Source organism: Fistularia commersonii, chromosome 13, assembly GCF_037954325.1.
Source record: "Fistularia commersonii isolate RoL2024-O1a breed Wild chromosome 13, RoL_Fcom_v1.0, whole genome shotgun sequence".
NCBI lineage: Eukaryota > Metazoa > Chordata > Actinopteri > Syngnathiformes > Fistulariidae > Fistularia > Fistularia commersonii.
The window spans coordinates 16057437-16076106 of NC_141296.1; the positions used below are offsets into that span (position 1 = coordinate 16057437).

The 18670-nt window shown below is 53.2% G+C and overlaps 1 protein-coding gene across 5 annotated transcripts in view; it reads right to left on the reverse strand.

The window, feature by feature from the left end:
• frmpd3 (FERM and PDZ domain containing 3) overlaps positions 1-18670 on the reverse strand; it is a 71409-nt gene that overhangs the window by 5407 nt on the left and 47332 nt on the right. For 2 of the 5 annotated variants that reach the window (XM_086158347.1, XM_086158348.1), the window contains 10 exons: positions 12536-12640; positions 10802-10909; positions 5123-5254; positions 4783-4902; positions 4294-4430; positions 3730-3856; positions 3114-3203; positions 2731-2910; positions 2237-2405; positions 782-1666 (listed from right to left, as the gene is read on the reverse strand). In XM_086158347.1, coding sequence (XP_086014473.1) covers positions 782-1666; positions 2237-2405; positions 2731-2910; positions 3114-3203; positions 3730-3856; positions 4294-4430; positions 4783-4902; positions 5123-5254; positions 10802-10909; positions 12536-12640 — 2053 coding nt within the window. Of the gene's footprint in view, positions 1-781; positions 1667-2236; positions 2406-2730; positions 2911-3113; positions 3204-3729; positions 3857-4293; positions 4431-4782; positions 4903-5122; positions 5255-10801; positions 10910-12535; positions 12641-13171; positions 13218-13487; positions 13851-13952; positions 14066-18670 lie in introns of those variants that run through there. The other 3 variants (XM_086158351.1, XM_086158350.1, XM_086158349.1) reach the window with 3 other exon arrangements.

Consider the following 18670-nt stretch of genomic DNA (forward strand, 5'->3'; position numbering starts at 1 on the left):
GGGAAAGGCAAGAAAGGACACCGTTAGGATGCGAAAGAAATGAAAGGGGAGCGCACAGGAATGCCAAAATTCTATCCCGAGGATTCATCGCTACGGGTCCAGAAACGTGCGGCTTGTAAGGTTTTGTCGTAATTCCCCCGTAAAAACCCGCAAAGTGTTTTGAGATGACTCTAAGGGTCTTCACCGTCGATCCCGAAGTGCTCTCGGACACAAACGTTGTGGCCGTTCTCGATCGAAGCGTCGCTCCCAAGAGTTTCCTAGTCCGCGTTATAGCGTTTTTCGGCGGACACATTGCATAGTGTGTGTGTGTGTGTGTGTGTGTGTGTGTGTGTGTGTGTGTGTGGTGTGTGTGTGCGCTCGCGCGTATTTACTTTTTTCCCTCTTAGGCATTAACTTGTCTGGAAGCGCGTATGCTCGGCTCCTCAATCGCAGGCTACGCTCGGTGTTACGTCGCGATTCTTTTCACTCGATCGGATCAATTCTCCCATCGACTTAACTTCCTTTGAGCCGCTCCGCGGGTCAAATTATCATCCTGCGATACCCTCGCCCCGTTACGGTGTGATTTGATTTCGCTCGGACACGTCTCCTAAAAAGGAAGCGATCGAACGGCCGCCGCTTCGCGAGTCGTTTGTCGGCGCCAATTTCGACAGGAAGCCCCCGAGGGGCGCCGCGGCGTCGGCGGATGGTAGAAAGACGTGTGTTTTCAAAGCCGGACGGGTTCGATCGCGTCTCTAAATTCTTTGTGCGCGATGCGGGCCGCGGCACGACTCAGGCTGTTGACCTGCAGTCTGTGTCGGCTGCTGATGGTGATGCGGGTAATCCTCGGAGGCCGCCAGAGCCTCTAGCGCTTGCAAGGTGGACACCAGAGCGTCGTCGAGCTCCTGGGCGTGATCTCGGACCGTTCTGGTGGCCACGTTGTCGATCAGCGTCACGGGGACGTCTTCTTTCGCTTGGGGCGCTTTTCTGGAGACGGCGACGCCCGGGCCGGCGTTGGTCCGGAGCTTCCGTCCCCTTTTGGAGTCGTCCTCGTCGGAGCTGTTGTCCCTGAAGCCGGGCGGCGGGGCGGCGATGGCGGGGAGCGGCGGCGCCGGCTTTTCTCCTCCGTCGGGCGGCTCCTCTTCATCCTCCTCTTCGTTCCCTGGGGGCGGTAGGGCCATCAGATCAACAGCCCCTCCGTCCCGGGAGGCACAAGCTCTGGAGCAGTATTTTCCTGCGCTACCGCCGGCGTTTACCGACAAGCCCTCGGCCCTGTGCCGGGCTTTGCAGGAGTCGCAGAAGTACCGTGACGCTTTTTGCGATTGACTCAGCGTGAGGGCTCGGATTCTGAAGCCGGCGTCGTCCCCCGCCGCGCTCCCGGAAACCTCCGCTATTTCTTCCGTGCTCTGCTGGGTCGGGTCGGACTTGGTGCGGGCCCGTCCGGGGGGCTCCCGGGGGACGAAGTTCTCGTTGACGTCGAGCTCGTCGTCGTCGTCGAACCCTTGAATTTGCCGTCGCTGTTCGCGGAGGTGGACGTGACACAATCCGAGATGCTGCGGCTCCGCGGGCGCTACGGTCCTGGAAGAGGCCGAGTCTCTGTGCGAGCTTTCCCTCTCCTCTCCTCGCCGACCTCCGCTCGGCAAGCCGCTCGCCCCGGAACGCGGCTGAACGTGGTGGGAACTTCTGTAATCTGAGGACAGAATTGTCAGAGCAGTGGACAGATTGAACGGAGAGGCGCGAGCGGGAACAGAGAAGATCCAGACGGGAAAGCGGATGCGACAGCCGGCGGGCGTGGATTATTTGTTATTTCAGAAATGGATGTTGAAAGTTTAAGTCGGAGGTCGGAGGGTTAGATTCTGGTGGAATGTGATGGAATGATGATCCTCGGAGTTGAATCGGCAGATGGCGGGAGATCTGTTCGTGTTTGTTTGTCTTGGCGAAGGCGGCGAGTTTCTGGGTCCGATGAATAAAGGCGGAGATGAGAAGCAAGACAGCAGAGGGTGCTATGGGACGGCGACTCTCGGGCGGCCCGCGGCGGGCGACAGACAATCGGTGACGGACGGAGACGACTCCCCGAACGTCGAACGTCGTGCGCTCGTACGCACGGTCGGCGTGTCGCGGCGCGGATCGAATGCGGAAGGGGATCCGCTGCGACGCCGACGGAATTGGAACGACACGGCGGCGCTTGATAGGCGTGGCCCGAACGGCACGCCGCGCGATCTGCGTGAAGCGTGTGAGGCGCCGGCGAGACGTGACGTACCTGCCTTGGTCAGCTGAGACTGACCGGGGTTTCGGAAGTAGATGGTCCTTTTAGGGTCTACAAACAGTTTGTAGTAGCCAGAGATTAGGCATGCAAAGTTACTGGCATCTGGCCATTCCATGAGTAGGACCAGAGGCTGCAGGGGGTGGCAGGGAAGGGAATTAGGAGACTATTTAGAAGGCAGGCAATAAGCCTTGCCCGCTCACTCGGTAATGACCTGATGAAATGCAATTTCTCATCTTATTGAATGATAGCGTATGCCATTATTTACAAATGGAAAATGCATCCTTAAGCTGTTTATCACAGCGTGCACTACGCATATTTGCAAGCACCAAGATGTTCCTGGTACCGAGTTATTTCTGCTTAACGTATTCATACTGTGGGTCAAATCCTCAACACAATGATAATAATAATAATAATGATGATAATAATGATAATAATGATAATAATAATAATAATAATAATAATCATAATCATAATCATAATAATATTACCTTTCCCTCGTGGATGGTCACCTCGACCCGAGCCACTCCCTGGCTCTCCCTGTAGAGCTGGATCTTGGCGACCCTGCTGAACTCCGTCAAGACCGTCGTGAGGTTGTTTTTCAAATCAATCACGTGACTGATCCCGTGTCGAGGACCCACCAGCAGCGTAGTTGCCGATTGTTTCTCATCCTGTTTTTGAAAAATAAAATAAAGCAAAAATCTGTAGATTTATGATTCTTTATGTGCCATCGGATGGCTCTTTTTTTTCTCCTTTTTTTTAGAACGTTAAATGGGTGCTTGTCCTTGTATAACTTGCACAAAATACATGCTGAAGACACCAGAAACATTCAAATGATAATCGTGCATTTGCGAAAACGACTCGAACGCATTACCACTCCAACGGTGTTGAACAGTATCCCGCCGAAAGGCGGGAGGTCATTGAGAACCCGCATGTACTGCAGTTTCCCCTGGAGAGGAGGAACCTGTCGACACACAACGAAACGGGAAGTCATTCGGGGGGACGATCCCGGCCGGGACTCCCTGCGTCCACTTGGGGGCGCTCTTGCGCTCCGTACGTTTGGACGGCGATTTACGCAACAGTTCGAGCTGACCGTCTGAGGGGTTTCTCTGGAGATACGTGACTGGCAAATAGACAAGAGGACTTGAAATCCGGCAGGGACTTAAGTCGGAAACAGATTCTCACGGTTATGGTCTCGGCGTATGCGTTCGAACGGATCCGGCGGTTTTAAATCTGCCCGAGGATCATCGGCCTCCACGTAACCTTCTTCCCCTCTAGCCTTCCTGCATCTTCCTCGCCGTACGTCGGGAGCCCCTCCTCCGAGCTCCGGCCTCCCTGACTTCGCGCCGCCGATCCCGTCACCTGCGCCGCTCCCGAAGACCGCCTCGGCGTCTCGGTCTTCGCCGTCTCCCGTCTTTCCCTCGGCCCTACCGCCTCTAGAACCGCACCGAAACGGGGTGAATGTCGGGGTCGTGATGTTCGTACGGCACCTTATTGCCTGACGGCGGCGGATGCTGATACGTCTTCAGCAGCTGCGACAAGGTCTTGCACACATTTTTCTCCTTAACCGTCGGAAGCAGAGCGAGGGGAAGAAAAGGCTCCAGTCCCCACTCCTTTCTGTTGTCGAGAGAACACAAGTAGGTGCGGTTAAAGAAACAGCAACGACGACAAAAAAAAAAAAACCCAGAATGTCCGGGGACGACGTCCGCATCTCAGAATAAGAGGACCCCGGAGGTGCGGCGGCGATCCCGGCTTACGCCTCCGACTCCTCGCTTGACACGATCACCCGAGGTCATTACAAGCGGTGGATTTGTTCTGCCCGCGTGGCTCCGGCGACACGCTAATCACCCAGTAGGCTGAGCTTTGAACGGACGACACGGCTAATGTTGGATTTCAGAAAGACCGGTGTATCTTTGACTGGTTTCCGGTGGCTGGAATCCCCCCCCCCCCCCGGTGCACGTGAGACCTCCCGCGGGGAAACATGCGTGACACATCTACTGTACATGCGCCCGCGTTTCATCGCGTGTTGGTTTGAAGGTTGACGAAGGACTTACTCCACATGCTTGAGAGAGATCTTTTGATTGGGCCGCGCGGAGGACACGGTGATGTAGATATGGAGCGCGGCGAGTCGTAACGTGATGTCAGATTTCCAATCCATTCCGAATCGTTCCTTGATTACGTCGTTGCGGCTCTGGAAAGACAGAATGAAATAAGATACGGGCGACGGCGTCATTACAGAGAGGAGTTGTTCCCCGAGGCACATCGGGGTCGCAAACGCCGGGCAAGACTTCCAAATTGAGAGCCGCCGCCGCCGCCGCCGCCGCGATGGGAAGCGCAGCTTGGCGTCGGGAATCGACGCGAGCTCGGATCTTTATCTGACGAGTCAAAACTAAAATCTGGAGGGGAAAAAAAGCAATCGGTGGCACAGGAGAAGGAGTAGAAGTCAAAGCAATCCGGCCGCCTCGCGAAGCCCTCTTGCTATTCAAGGGCGCGCCTCCGCATTTGTCATTTCATGTGAATCCTGGCTCCGTGCGGCTTCTTACCTGTATATAGAGGTACTCGAAGGCGGCCGGGTCTCTTCTCAGGAGGTCCGCGGGATCCTTGGGGAAGAAGCATATTCGGAACAGACACTTCATTCCCTGGAAGTAGGTTCTGTGCACCACCTGAGGGAATACGAGAGCATGACCTGGAAAACCGCGTCTTTGACCTCAAACCCGGCGTGTCACGAAATCATTTGTAGAAGTCTACAGGGTCGGCGTCGTTTCAGGTGCGCCCGCGGCAAATCCCCGACCGGAGCGCTGCTTTTTACGCTCCCCGGAAACAGACCCGCCCGTAAATGCGGTCACATTCAGCTGATTGGAAAGTCTTCTGGCCGTTAGTTACGTGTGTCAGAGGCTGGTTGTCCTGCAGCAGATGCAGCCTCTGGTTCTGGTCCAGACCGCCCGCCTCCAGCACCAAGGCGAAATGCTCGATGTACCGCAGTGAGAGGCGGTCTTGAAGGGAAGAGATCACATCCTGGAGAGACAGGAGGCGGAAATGGGTCCGACGCTGAGCGGAAGGCGCAGACTTCTCAATGATAACATCCACTGTACACCGATACACCGATTTTGTTCCCGAGCGAATCTCAGGTGCTCCGGAAACATCTGCTTTATTCAAGACAATAGATATTTTGGAAAGATCATACTCTTGATATCAATGATATTATTGTCAATATTGATAATTCCGTGCCCCGTGGAATCAGCTGAACACTAGAATGTATTCTGGGCTTTAGATCAACCAACAATCATTGAGCAGCATAGACACACACACACACACCCACACACACACACACACACCCACACACACACCCACACACACACACCCACACACACCCACACACATACACACCGCTGGTAGAACAAGTATTTGATTCACGGCTGATTTTTCACCTTTTCCTCATTGCAAAGCATGTAGAGTCTGTCATTTTTATCAGAGCTACTTTTCGACTGTGAGTGACGGAATCTAAAACAGGATATGATTTTCAAGTCACACATTTGCGTGACGTAAGTATTTGATGCATCAGAAAAACAGAACTTATATTTGGTACAGAAGCTTTGCTGGCGATTCCAGAATCGGACGTCTCCTGCAGGTGTTGAGCATGTTTGCACCGCAGCAGGGATTCCGGCCCACTCCTCCATGCAGATCTTCTCCAGATCCTTCGGGTTTCAAGGCAGTCGCCGGGCAACGTGGACTTTCAGCTGCCCCCAAAGATTTTCTATCGGGTTCAGGTCTGGAGGCTGGCTTGGCCTCTCCGGGACCCTGAGACGCTTCTTACGGAGCCGCTCCTTGGTGGCTCCGGCTGTGTGTTTGGGGTGGTTGTCATACTGGAAGACCCGGCCACGTCCCATCTCGAGGCTCTTAGAGAGGAAAGGATGTCGTTGGCCGAGATCTTGCGATGCACGACCCCATCCATCCTCCCCTCGATACGGTGCGGTCGTCCCGTCCCCTTTGCAGAAAAGCATCCCCGAAGAATGATGTTTTTACCTCCGTGCTTCACGCTTGGGATGGTGTTCTTGGGGTTGGACTCGTCCTTCTCGTTCCTCCGAACACGCGGAGTGGCCTTTAGACCGAAAAGCTCATCGGACCGCATGACCTCCTCTTCCACTCCTCCTCTGGATCATCCAGACGTTTGCTGGCAAACTTGAGACGGGCCAGAACACGCGCTGGCTCGAGCGCCGCAGGATGTTCATTCATGACGGCGTAGCGTGTTACTCGTGGTTTTCTTCGAGACCAGGGTCCCGGCTCTCTTGGGGTCACGGAGCGGGTCCGGCTGTGTGGTCTCGGGCTGATCCCTGAACCTTCCTCGTGATCATCGACGCTCTTGCGCGGAGCCCCGGACTCGAACTTCTTCCATTTTCTGATCCTCGTGCCAACGGTTGTTTCCTTCTCGCCGAGCCTCTGGTCCTGTCGCCCGTCCCACCGTTTCATCCCTGACGTCCTTCCACAGCTCTCCGGTCTTGGCCATGGTGGAGAGGTTGGAGTTTGGTTGGTTGAGTGTGTGGACGGGTGTCTTTTGGACAGGTGAGGAGTTCAAACTGCAGCTGTTAATCCACGTAATGAGTGGAGAACAGGAGGGATTCTTAAAAAACTACTTATGTCACGGAATGAAATGTAAACGATTGACTTCAAAATCACACGACGTGTTTTTCCGGATTTCTGTTTTCGATTCCGTCGCTCACGGTTGAAGAGTACCTCTGATAAAAATGACAGTTTGCGAGTGGGAAAAGCTGAAAAGTGTATCAAATACTCTGCACACACAGTACATGATACATGCACCGTGTGTGCACATACATATATGTATGTATTTTTGGGAGCTTTGACGCGTCAAGTCGTTCTTTAAAAAAAGCAAATGTTTCGATGAAGTATTTCTAAACTGCATTAGGGGATGGCGATGCCTTGCACTGCCTCCTCAGAAAGGTGCGCGTGGAACTCCGACGCTCTTGCTCCCCCTTTAATCTCTGCTGTATTATTATGCCGAAATTCCATTTAATTAGGCTGCCGAGGGAAAGCTTATTCCCCCCTTTTTTAATTGATGCGGTGTTTTTCATTTTCTCCGGCGCTCCTCATCCGTGAGCAGAGGAGAGATTTGTGAAATCTAACGGAGTCTGTTTAATGAGTCTGCTTGAGTCTCCTCTTCCAGGCTGACACCCGGAACAAAATGTCTTCGGCCCGCCTGAATGTATTTACTGCTTAATGTCTTGGACGCCGTTGCGGGGATTTTAAATCCCGGTAATTGATAAAAGCAAATCTCACAGAGTCGGAGCGGTCTTCCCGGTTCGCCCGGAAAATAGGGTTTTATCGGGAAAAAGTTGACGCTTGAGATTCCTCGCGCCGTAAAAGTGTGTCATGAATAAATAATTGCATTCTGTCCGCGCTTATCGATGTTTTGATCTGTGACGTCAAACGAGGGATTCATGGATTAAATGTCGGATTTAAGGGAACACCATCGACTTGCTGTTTATCATCTTTATGATGAGCGTTCCTATTTTTGACACGTCCAGGTGGCTCTTTACAAAATATGCAATATATTCACGTGTATTACGGAGTCAAGCAGGTAATGAATGTTTTCAAATAACACGGTTGACGCGAACTGAGGTATTAATTCGTGTAATTGTTCAGCAGTTTATAAAGAGGAAAAGTAAAGTCATAAAAAGCAGTAAATGTTTTGAAATGACACGGTTGACGCGAACTGAGGTATTAATTCGTGTAATTGTTCAGCAGTTTATAAAGAGGAAAAGTAAACATTTTTCACTTTACAGCCTCTGCACGAGCGCCACTGTTTGCGCTCAAATCAATCACGGCTCATAAAGAAGCATGTAAAGTTTCTGTCAAGCTATCGAAGACGGTAAATGCCTCCGTGTGAACGTTGCTCTTCTCCCTGCCAACCTGTGTGCAGGATCAGCGGTCTGGATAACAGATGGATGGATTCAAATTCAACCTCCACATCTTGACCGTTTAGACTTTTATCATTAAAATATCGTGACTGTTCCCGGTTCCTGCTCCCCGCCGGCGCGGCGCCGACCAAAAGATTTTCGGTGTTCCCGGCCGGAGCTGCCTTTCCACGGCTTGACAAGTCCGTTCACACGCCGTCAGCGACGTGTCGCAAAGCGACGGCCCTTTCGGGCCGGAAATGAAAAAGACGTGGGAACGAAACCGGATAATACCGACCGTTTTTCGCCAGATATAAATAACCCGGGATGAAAGATGAAGTTGTGAGGTTCCTGAAATTAACCTTAAGTTTTAGTCGCGCTTGAATAAATTCAAAACCAGATGTGGGTCTCTGATATTAAAACTACACGGGACCCCCCGAGGGGTTTCGGTTTCACGCTGATCCGCACGCGACGAAGACGAGCCGACGGATCAGAACGCGTTCTCGGAAGGACGTGGTCGCAAAGCGGGCGTTCCGCTTCCAGAAAGTCCACGTCAGTTAACTCTCGAGACGGCAACGGGGATTTGTCCGGGGCAAGCGGACGAGGCAGAAGGGCCCGCTCTTTTGGGATGCCAATGATAGTTTCTTCTATGAGTTGTCATTTAGTAGGTAAGAAGCTGAGGGCTTTCTGTCGGCCGCGAGCGCCCCGTCGTCGGAGGTCTCCGTGGTCCAGGGGAACCTTTCCTCGCAAGCGGCGCCAGAATAAGCAGGACAGATAATGAAAGAATGAATCATTCAGATGCTAATTTAGGTTAGCGCTTCATTTACTTCCATCCGTCGATCTAGGGATTCAATATGCGCTTAATAATTCATGTATCTTTTCATTGCTTTTTAAAAAGGTTTCCGATATATATTTGTTTTAATTTACGCAGGCCAAACAGGCCGAAAGCACGCGTATATGCTGCCGCCTGCAAAAACGGTGTAAAACTTGAAAGAAATGTGCATGCGGTAAGCAAAGAGTGAGCCCGACTTCTCGTGACTTCCATCGACCGGCGGCACAAAGTCCTTCTTCTTACAGATCCACATTATCGCGACCGCATCTGCGAGAAACGAGTCGTGCTGTTCTGCGCACATGCAGCATGTCACCTCCTCTATTCCAACTCCTGGTTTCTTCCTTTATGTTCCTCCCATCGCGCGCCGCCGTCACAGCGCAGAGGAGGCGTTTGTATGATTTCCATGTGCTGTCGGGTCGGCCGAGCCCAGGAGAGACGCGGGCTTGACGGGCTTTTATTTCCGGCAGAGACAAAAGAAGAACGAAAAGTCTAATAATTCTCGTGGCAGGAGTCCTTTCCCGCTTCGCTAAGCTCTAAACGACAGGGCGTCTTTAATGCCGCGCCGGCGAGGGACGTGGATACGTCGCTTTTTGAGCGGGGAGGGCGTTTGTTGTTTCCCAGGAACTCGTCGTTGGGGTTTCGGCGGCGGCCGAGCGAGACGCTAACATCGACGAGATTAGAAAACCCTCTGATGTCGTCGGCGTAAACCACAGCCGCCGTTAGCCGCTGCGCTCGTCGCCGGCGAAACGAGCGGACGTCGTTCTGAAATGTAAAGGTTGCCGTTGACCTGAGACAGAAAAGGGACGCTCACGGTTTCCCTGCGCTTAGGGCTAGAATTAAGAGGTGTCGGACTAAACAGCATGTCTCGCTTAGCGCCACCCTGCCGTGCCGACGACGGCGGCTAGACGACCTACAATTAATGTTCTGCGGGGATTTCGGGTCCAAAAGGAGACGGCGGCGTGATGGACGCCCGAGCGGAATAAGTGATGTTGTTGTATTGTATTCAAATACATGCGATGACGCATCAGCTGAGGCTGTTGCACGTGTGAGCAATTATGTCGATGTCTATAGTTGTGTCTGGATGAGAGAGAGAAAAAAGATTTTTGGATTTTTTTTTTTTTTTCACATGGGAAGACGGCTGGTCAAATTGCCGGCCGACCGGTTTTTACCAAGCATTTAATGCGTTATTGTGAAACGCCAAGCGGCAGCGGGAGCCTCTTTGCGTTTACGCCAATGCTCTCCGTTTCATGGAGACGTCCGGAACGCTCGTCCTTCGATCGGGAACATCGGCCACGTGTGAAAGCAGAAGCCGTCAATCAATCCCACTCTCGTCACCCATCGGGAAGCCACAAAGCATAAATATACACGAAGATCCTCCGCTTTCGAATGACTCTCGATCGCTTTTTCAACCGGCGTCGTCATCGTCCGGGCGTAAAAATCAACTCGAGCGACGATCTTTTTACGGCTCCGTAATGGATGGTATCGGCTCGGGACCGTTTATCGGCTTTTCCGTGTAAATCGGTGCATTTTCCCGAAGATCTCGTCCTCGACCGTCGAACGCTGAATGGCAATCGGCGCGTTTACGTCATTCCGATTTACGGTTTATGGACACCCCTCCGCTACGCGAGCTTTTCCCCGCCTTGTTCTTATCTGTGCTTCCAGGAGGGAAGGGGATATTTTAGGATTTTCACAAAGCGGCGACTAACATCCACCAGCCACCGCGCTCGAACGGCACGAAACCTCTCCTTCGGATGATCCTTTGAGCGTGCCAAAGTCCCCGTTAGTTTATATAAAAGAGAACAAACGGGAATGAATACATACCCGAACAGTGGTACGGCTATCGAAGGTAAACGACTTAATCTGCCCATTCTCTAAAAACACCTTCAGCACGTTTGGTATGAGTAGCAACGAGTCTTCCTTGATCATTGTCTGAAAGAGAGGGAGGGAGAAAACAGCTTAGGCAGCAGCAGATTCTCAGGATGCACAACAGCGTACATGCGCATGAGGGATAGTGTGTGTGTGTGTGTGTGTGTGCGTGTGTGTGTGTCGGGTTGCAATGTAGAAAAAAATACATAAATGATGACAAAAGTGTGATGATGCCTTCCGTCGCCAAACGGTTTTTCGAGCCGAAAAGAAAACCTGACAAGTATCCCTTAAGCCCATGAGGCCGAACGCGGGTAATAACTGAAGGCGAGTTCAAGGAGCACGTCGACATTTTCCTCGACTCGCCTCCTCTTGAATGCGCGTTCTCGCGAACGGACGGTCAAACGACGAGGGGTTTTAATCAGCCGGTGACCATAAAAGTAGACAGAAACGTCATATTGAAGAAAGGGGCGCTCTCTCTCCCGGAGGAGCCGTGGAAACGACGACACCGTCGCGAGGAAAAATCTTAAAGACGACGCGCATCGGCCCGTCTTCTCCTGCGTCTTCGTGGTATCAGGACCGAAGCGGGAAGGAGTCGGAATCGTCGCCGTTTCCATTCGACAGCGACGGTTCACCGCAGGTTCGCTTAAAGGGAGGCGCGTGAAGGAGCCGAGGCTGCTGCTTTTAGTCAGAGTGCTTCTTGGAAGAAGCTTTGGCGTGCAGTTCAGTCATTGTTTTCGCCACCGTGCTGGCTTTTCATTTCCTCTGATGGATTTTGTTCAAGGAATTATCCATTTTGCACAAATCCAAAGAGATGGCTAGCGGGAAGGAAAATATCCAAGAGTAAATTGAATCCAAAATGAACTCCCCTTTATTCTCTTCAAAAACATATGTAAAAAAAAACCCCAGATAAATCCGAACATGTTTTCGAGCCGACGTACAGATGTTGGTTTGCTCTAACGGTGCGGTGGAGAAAAATGGCTTATTTTCATGTGAAGCCTTGCCCGCGGCAGATGGCCCTGTTCTCCCGCCTTTCCAAACGGAGGCGTTCGGGAACCTCGTCGGGCCGTTTTTCGGGGGGAGATAAGGGGCGGCGTCGACTCGGAACGCTCCAGAAGGACCCGGTCGCCGCCATACAAAGCGACCGGGCGCCTCGCCCGGGCGAGGCTGCCTCCTGGAGCCGGCCCGGGAAGGGAGCCGGACGAATAGAAGGGCGGGTCTCGGCCGGTGGAGAAGAACCAACGTCCAGGCCGAAGCCTGCGGGTTCACCCTGATCTGCCGGGGTCGCCGTTGGAGGACGAGCTCCGGTGGAATCATCAGCGCCCGGAAATGCGTTGAGATTTTCGTGTACAAAGTCCGAAGGACTCGTCTGTCGGAAGAGCAAAAGGAGGAACCCTCCCTCTCCACTATCTTCGCCCCGGTCGGCGCCGTCACTCGGTCAATGTTTGAGTGGGAAAGTCCGCATCGACCAGGAAAGGTTAGAAACTCCACGTCATGTTGGTTTGGATCGTCACGCTGAACCCGACGTACCTTCAAGGTGAAAGTCGGCCTTATTAATCCTGACTTGAAAGCTCCAACACACACACACACACACACACATGCGCACGCCTGCCTCAGGGAACGCTGCTGAAACAAGACATTTGCATTTGAAATGGAATGAGAGAGTAACGCCGAGGGTCTGGATGAACTCACTGTATCAGGATCGCTGATGGACACTTGCTCTGAAAAGCGTACTTTGGGCGGGTTGGTTCGCAGGCGGGCCTTCTTGGCTGCGCTTATGAAGGCGGACTTAGGTGACTGCGGAGAACACAAAGGGCGAACATGTGGAAACCCCTCTGATAAGAGAGAACCGGCGGGGAGAGCGCAACATGTTGAGAAGCCGCGACTTTCCGTGTGAAATTCACCCGTTGATAAACGCTCGATTTGTGCCGTAAACACGAAGGCCTGTCCCGGCGTCGTCGGGAAATAGGTGAAATACGGTCGTCGGGAAAAAAAAATCAACGCCGTTCGTGAAATGAAATAAAAACGTTCGTCCTCCGGCTGTGTATCCCGTCGCATCAGTCGGTTACATAAACATTGTTGTCGTGGCGCGGCAGGACGCGCGCGCCGTCTTCATTAAATAGGGAATCCGAGGCGCATCGACGTCCCCGCGCCGAGGCCTTTTGCGGAGGAGCTCGGCAGAAAAAGAGCTCGTGCTCGTGCGCGGGCGCGGCCGCGAACGCCGACCTCCGTCCGGAAGCGTACCGTCCCGGCAGAATACCGGGCTGAGCTTTTGGACGATTCCGAAGGAAAGGACGAGTATTGCGAGCGGCTGTTCTGCGGTACTACCTGATGGGGCTGCAGCACAGTGAGAACTATGGTTTCTTTGCAGCGTCTGAGGAGAGACCACACAGGGCGCAGTGCGTTAGATAACACGGCCGCCGGCCAGGTATTTGGAGAGCTTCTCCCGTTTACGTCCGCCGCTTCCTCGCCGTCGTTCGGCCGCCGGAAGACCGATCGGCGTCGACGCGTTCACGTGGAAAGCGCCGGCTCCTTTCGCTCCACCCTCTAAACCTGGGTTCCTTCTCGCTCGCACTTACCTGGCCGATCCCCCGGCCCTCCCGTTCCCGCCCTCCCTCCCTCCTGGGACAGTAAAGGATGTTACCTTACAAGGTCTATGACTCTCTCTCGGGGCGCGTCGCTCACCGTCTCCTCGTTAATGGCCAAGATCTGATCTCCCGGGAGAAGCTTACCGAAGGAGGGGCCGTCTGAGTGCGAGATGGGACACAGCACCGCCGTGCAAAATCACATGTTTTCAGCAAAGTCATCTCAGGATCCGGGGAAACGGCCACGGCTCCGGCGCGAGCACTGACCGGCGGAGACGGAGCGAACGATGACGGGCCTCTGGCTGCCCGCGATAAAGCCGAAGCCTTGAGTCGGGTGCCGCCGGACGGTGACCTGTCGCGCCGAGGCAGGACTCAGGGTGCCGCTGTCCACGCCATCTTGGATCTCCTCTAACATGGCAGAGCTGGGGACACGCACGGTCGACAGCGGCGGTGACAATCGTGCGGATGGCGCGTGACCGCGCGGCGGCGAGCGAGAGAGCGAGCGAGCGAGCGGCGCGGAGTACCTTTCCAATGCGTTCGGATGTCCATCCTGGACCTTGGCCATCCCCTGAGAGGAGGGAGCAACATGGGATGAGGTCGGGCCGCGAAAGCCGCTCTACGTTTCGCAGTAATTCACCTGCGTGAGTGAACGGGGCACAAAAGGAATAAAAGCAGAACGTTAAACCGCGTCCGAGAAAGCGTTCGTTTTCTCCGGTGGCGTTAAGCTCAACGTGAGCTCGAAGCAAAATGTAAATATTTAGTTTGACGATATTTCACAAAACGTCTCGTTGATATGGAAAAAAAAAATCGAGCCGCGGAATATTTACACGTAAATGTTTGCGAGGCGGCTAACTGTCTCTGCCGTTGTGAGAAGCACACAGAGGCCGGTGTGTGGGAGGCAGTAAAAGCAAGATTACCGAAGTGGCGCCCATTTTAGGTGTTCTTTCATCACAATATGTAAAAGCACGGAACGCTATGCGCAAGCAGACCGCTCGCGGCTAACGTGGCATTCTGCCCACGGCCGCGCGGCAAACACGGGAAAAGCTGCGGCCGCGAGAGAAAGCGGATCTTAAACTGGGGACTCTGACGAAAGGCCGAGGCGAACCGAGGCGCGGGTTTCCGTGCACGGATTGAGAACCGATACCTTTCAGAATACGACGGCGGCGAACGAAACGGCGGTGAGACGAGGCCGAGTCACGTCGGTCTCGAAAAAACAGGCGACTTTGTTTTTCCGACGGGGGAGGACGTCTCATCCCGGTGTCGCGTCGCAGATCCCTCCCTTGAGCCGCAGTGTGCTGATGAATCACGTCTGTTTTTAAAAGGACAATACGCCGCATCCGTCCGTCAAACTGAGAAAGGTACGCGTGGATAAATATTTGAATCCCGGATCGGGTAAACTTCCGAGTGCTCTTTGAGTCTTTCAACGTCGTAGCTACGGATGCGACACCGCAGCGTTTCCTGTTTTCGGTTTTGAATGTTTAGTATCTACTTATCTTTCAACACCGACGAGGATATCGAGGGCGCCGTCTCGTCCTCGCTCGTTTCGAGACGTTCTCTCCGTCTAATGGCTTTCTTAATTGCCGTCTGTTTCTCTCTCCCGCAGTTCCGGGAAGGACATTTTTGGATTTCCGAGGAGGTGTAAACGATCCCTTATTCATCCGCCCCGAGCGACTTCCCCCTCGGTCGTAAGGTTAGTAACTCCTCGGCGGTGCTTCTCTAAACTGATTCGATGTCATCGTTCTGCTGTGAGCCACAATTTTTGTCGTCCGCTATAAAGAATTAGCGTAGGCCTTCGAGTGAGTGAACCCGACTTACGAAACGAAATGAACCGACCCTCCGGTTTCCTGTTCGAATGCAAAGCGACAGAGCTCGTGGACCAAATGACCGACATCGGCAGAGTGCGTTCGGTCACGGACGGCCTTTCATCCCCTCTCTTTATCACGCAAGGCGAGAGATAATGTTAAAACGGAAAAACAAACTAGGTGACTACGTACCGCCTAAACCGTCCGTAAAATGTCACCGTGCAAAAGTACATCGCCGGATGAGTGGCGGCCTGTTTTGATGCTGCGGCTAAAAACTCCGCTCTGTCAAAGCTTTGTAGACCCGATTTTGAAGAGAACATAATACAATCAATGAAAACAAGTGGGAGCAATAAAATTAGCCACGAAAAGACTCGGACCAAGCCAAGTGCGAAGATAAGCACTCCTTCAGCAAAGCGCCAACCTCTGCTTGGAGAGGACAACGGGGGATCGTGTGCGGGAAGCATCCGCCGGGGCTTCGGCCGACCCGGCCGCCGTCCAAGCCGGCGCGGACCGATTGTCTTGATAAGATGGCGTGGCCGCCACGGAGGAGGAACGGCCGGGCACCTGCGTCCTGAACCCTCTGGCGTCGCCGGCGTTCCTCCCGGCACCGCTCGCCTTCTCGCTCCCCGACACTTGACCGAAGATTCCGGGAAGGACGACCTTTACTAACCGTGCTCTCGGCCGTCACCGTTTTCTCATCGGCCGGCGGCGGCGCTTTTAACGCGGCACTCCAGAGGCTCTGGTCAAACAACAAGAGGAATGGCGGCCTTTGAGACCTTTAACCAAACAGAAACACGGAAATTACGTTCTCGTCGGGTAATTTAAATCCAATATCCCTCTCTGGGGAGACGCCCTATTCTATCGCTGATAAATGCTCCGTACATCCCCCCGCTGTTTGAACGATTTATCATGTGACCGCACGTCACGGGAGGAAATTACAAACGCGGGAAGAGCGATGACGTGCTTTTACGTGCCACGTGCACCGCGGGAGCACACTCGTTTGAGCGGCCGGTGGATGACGCCTGTAGCTGGATGGCGGAGGGTCTCATACGTGAACTCTTATGTTCACGTGCGGGAAACCGGCGTGTCTTCTCACATCCCGTAACCCCCAAAAAGGAAGAAGCCGTAGGAAGTGCCGTCCGTTCGAAAATGCGTCGTAACTGCCGAACTCAGCAGACCACCGGGAAAGCCGCCGGATTTCATCGGATTGTAGATGAGCTCCGCCGGCCGGAGCGGTCCGGTTGTTCTGTTATTTAAAGTGAACCCGCAGACGGTGAAGCCAAAGAAGTACCGGCCGAAATAAAAAGCGCTATCGACGCAAAGCCCGCATGTAAACACCAACTTGAAAAAAGACGGGATTTTTCAACCCCGCCACTGAATTTCGGGGCCGTAGAGTAGTTTACAAATGGAGATTGTTTTTACTCGTACGTCGCCCGTCTTCTACACGGTGGTGTGCCTTGAATTGTAAGGCAGGCTTCTGGCTGCTCTGTTTCACGTTCTGAGTCTTAATTATCGCTTAATTGGAGTAAACGAGTCAATCCCGGTGAAAAATGACTCGGCTGCGTGGAATTTTCACCCATTGCACCGTAACGCTATAGGTTCCGGCTGCACGTCTTCACTTGGAATTGGAAGGGCGTCGTCAATGAACACACACCTTCGGCCGGAAAACAGGCAAACGCCCGGAGGGTGTGTTTCGTTCGCTGAGTGAAAGTGAATTCCACCAGCGACAGCGTGACTATTTCTGCCCCGTAAGGAGTTTGAAGCATCGGCGTTGTGCGTTCGTTTCGGAGCGCGATGGTAAAACAATTAGCGAAGGAAGGCACATGAATGCTGGGCGAACGCTGATGCTTCTCATCCTCTTGGGATTCGAATGTTAAATACGTCTCTCGCATGCAACACACCCTTTTTATATTGGTAACGTATGTTCGCTGAGAAAAACGTCTCCACAAAATGTTCCCGTGAACCGCGAATCTGTCAAGCTCATTAAGGCAGCATTAATGTAATTAGAAAAGAGTGCTCAATTAGAGCAATGCCATTTTCTTGACGCTTCGCTAGGCCCGGTCAAGGGGCCCAGAATTAATTTTTTGAAATTGGAATACATCCAGACAGACGGTAACCTCAATTACCTTGCGACAAATGCGTAGTCTTGGAGGACACGCGCACGATTAACTGTCGAGAAGTGATCCCGAGGAGAGCGCGAGCACATCCCGATTCTCTATTTGTCGAGCTGCGCTTCGGAGAGAAGTTTTCCGACGTTCCTTCCGGGAGGAAATAGCGACGCGGCACACCTACTCCGGGAACGGCCGACGGCGTGAGGCTGTTAAACGGCTTCGGGTCCCCCTGACAGCTCAATTACGATGATAATACATCACATCTCTACATTTGGACTCTCAAATAGGCGTCGCGAGAAAGAAAACAAATGAAACGAGGGAAAAGGGGGCCGGGGGTCCGGAAGGAAGAGCCGGCGGATCCGGGGAGGCGGCGGAAGGCAGCCGCAGGAGGTTGTGCCGTAGACGGCGTCGGACCGGGAGGGCGATGAGGCTCCAGTCCAGGGGGCTTCTGGACTCGGGCCTATCGCCTGGCTTGGACCTCTCATTGGCGGATTCTCCCTGAGTCCGTGTGGATTTCCTTCGCGTTTCCTCCCCAAACCTTTTTAATTTCTTTGACCGAAATGTCAGCTCGGCCCCCGCGCGGTAACCCTCGCGGGCGTACCGGTTCACTGTCCGCTCACTCCGCAGGTCGGTCGAACGAGAAAGAGCCGAAAGTGCATCCGTTTGTTGGTCCGTCCCGACGAAACGCGGACGAATTGGCGAAAACGTTGATCCCGTCCGGGCGGTCGTCCACAACCGATCACAGATGAGACTTTGCGGGCGGGTCGGTGGGCGGAGCGCTCGCGCCAAGACGGAAAATTAGGCTTCCGTTTTGAGCGCGAGAGCCGGCGGTACAATGATTTTCTTACCTTCCCGGTGAAATGATCCATCTTATTATGTCACATTTAGCCACCTCGGAGGGTCGCCGTTCCAGCACCGGTCATTCAATCATTTGTCGGTCATATTTGAACATTTTAACGTTCCTGACTTGTTTTATTGCCGGTCTCTAATGCTCGCCCTTTTCACATTCATTGTATGCAAATGGGCACTTTGCATGCGGGCTCAAAAAAGTTAATTTAGGATGTTTCGAGCCTCTGACACAAGACAAATATGATAAGACTGCGCCGGAGAGAGATGGGAATTTCATCAGCGCGCGACACATTAGATACATCTGCTAATGCCGCTCGCGTAACATGACAGGGCGGAGAGCTATAATTCCAGACCGCTATCATTCATCTTCATTTGTCTCGGCCGACTGGACTGTCTGCTCTATTGCGGGGAAGTTGTGTTTTCTTTGCTAACTTCCGTCACGTGCTGGAATTTGGAAAGGAAAGCAGATCTCTTTTCTTT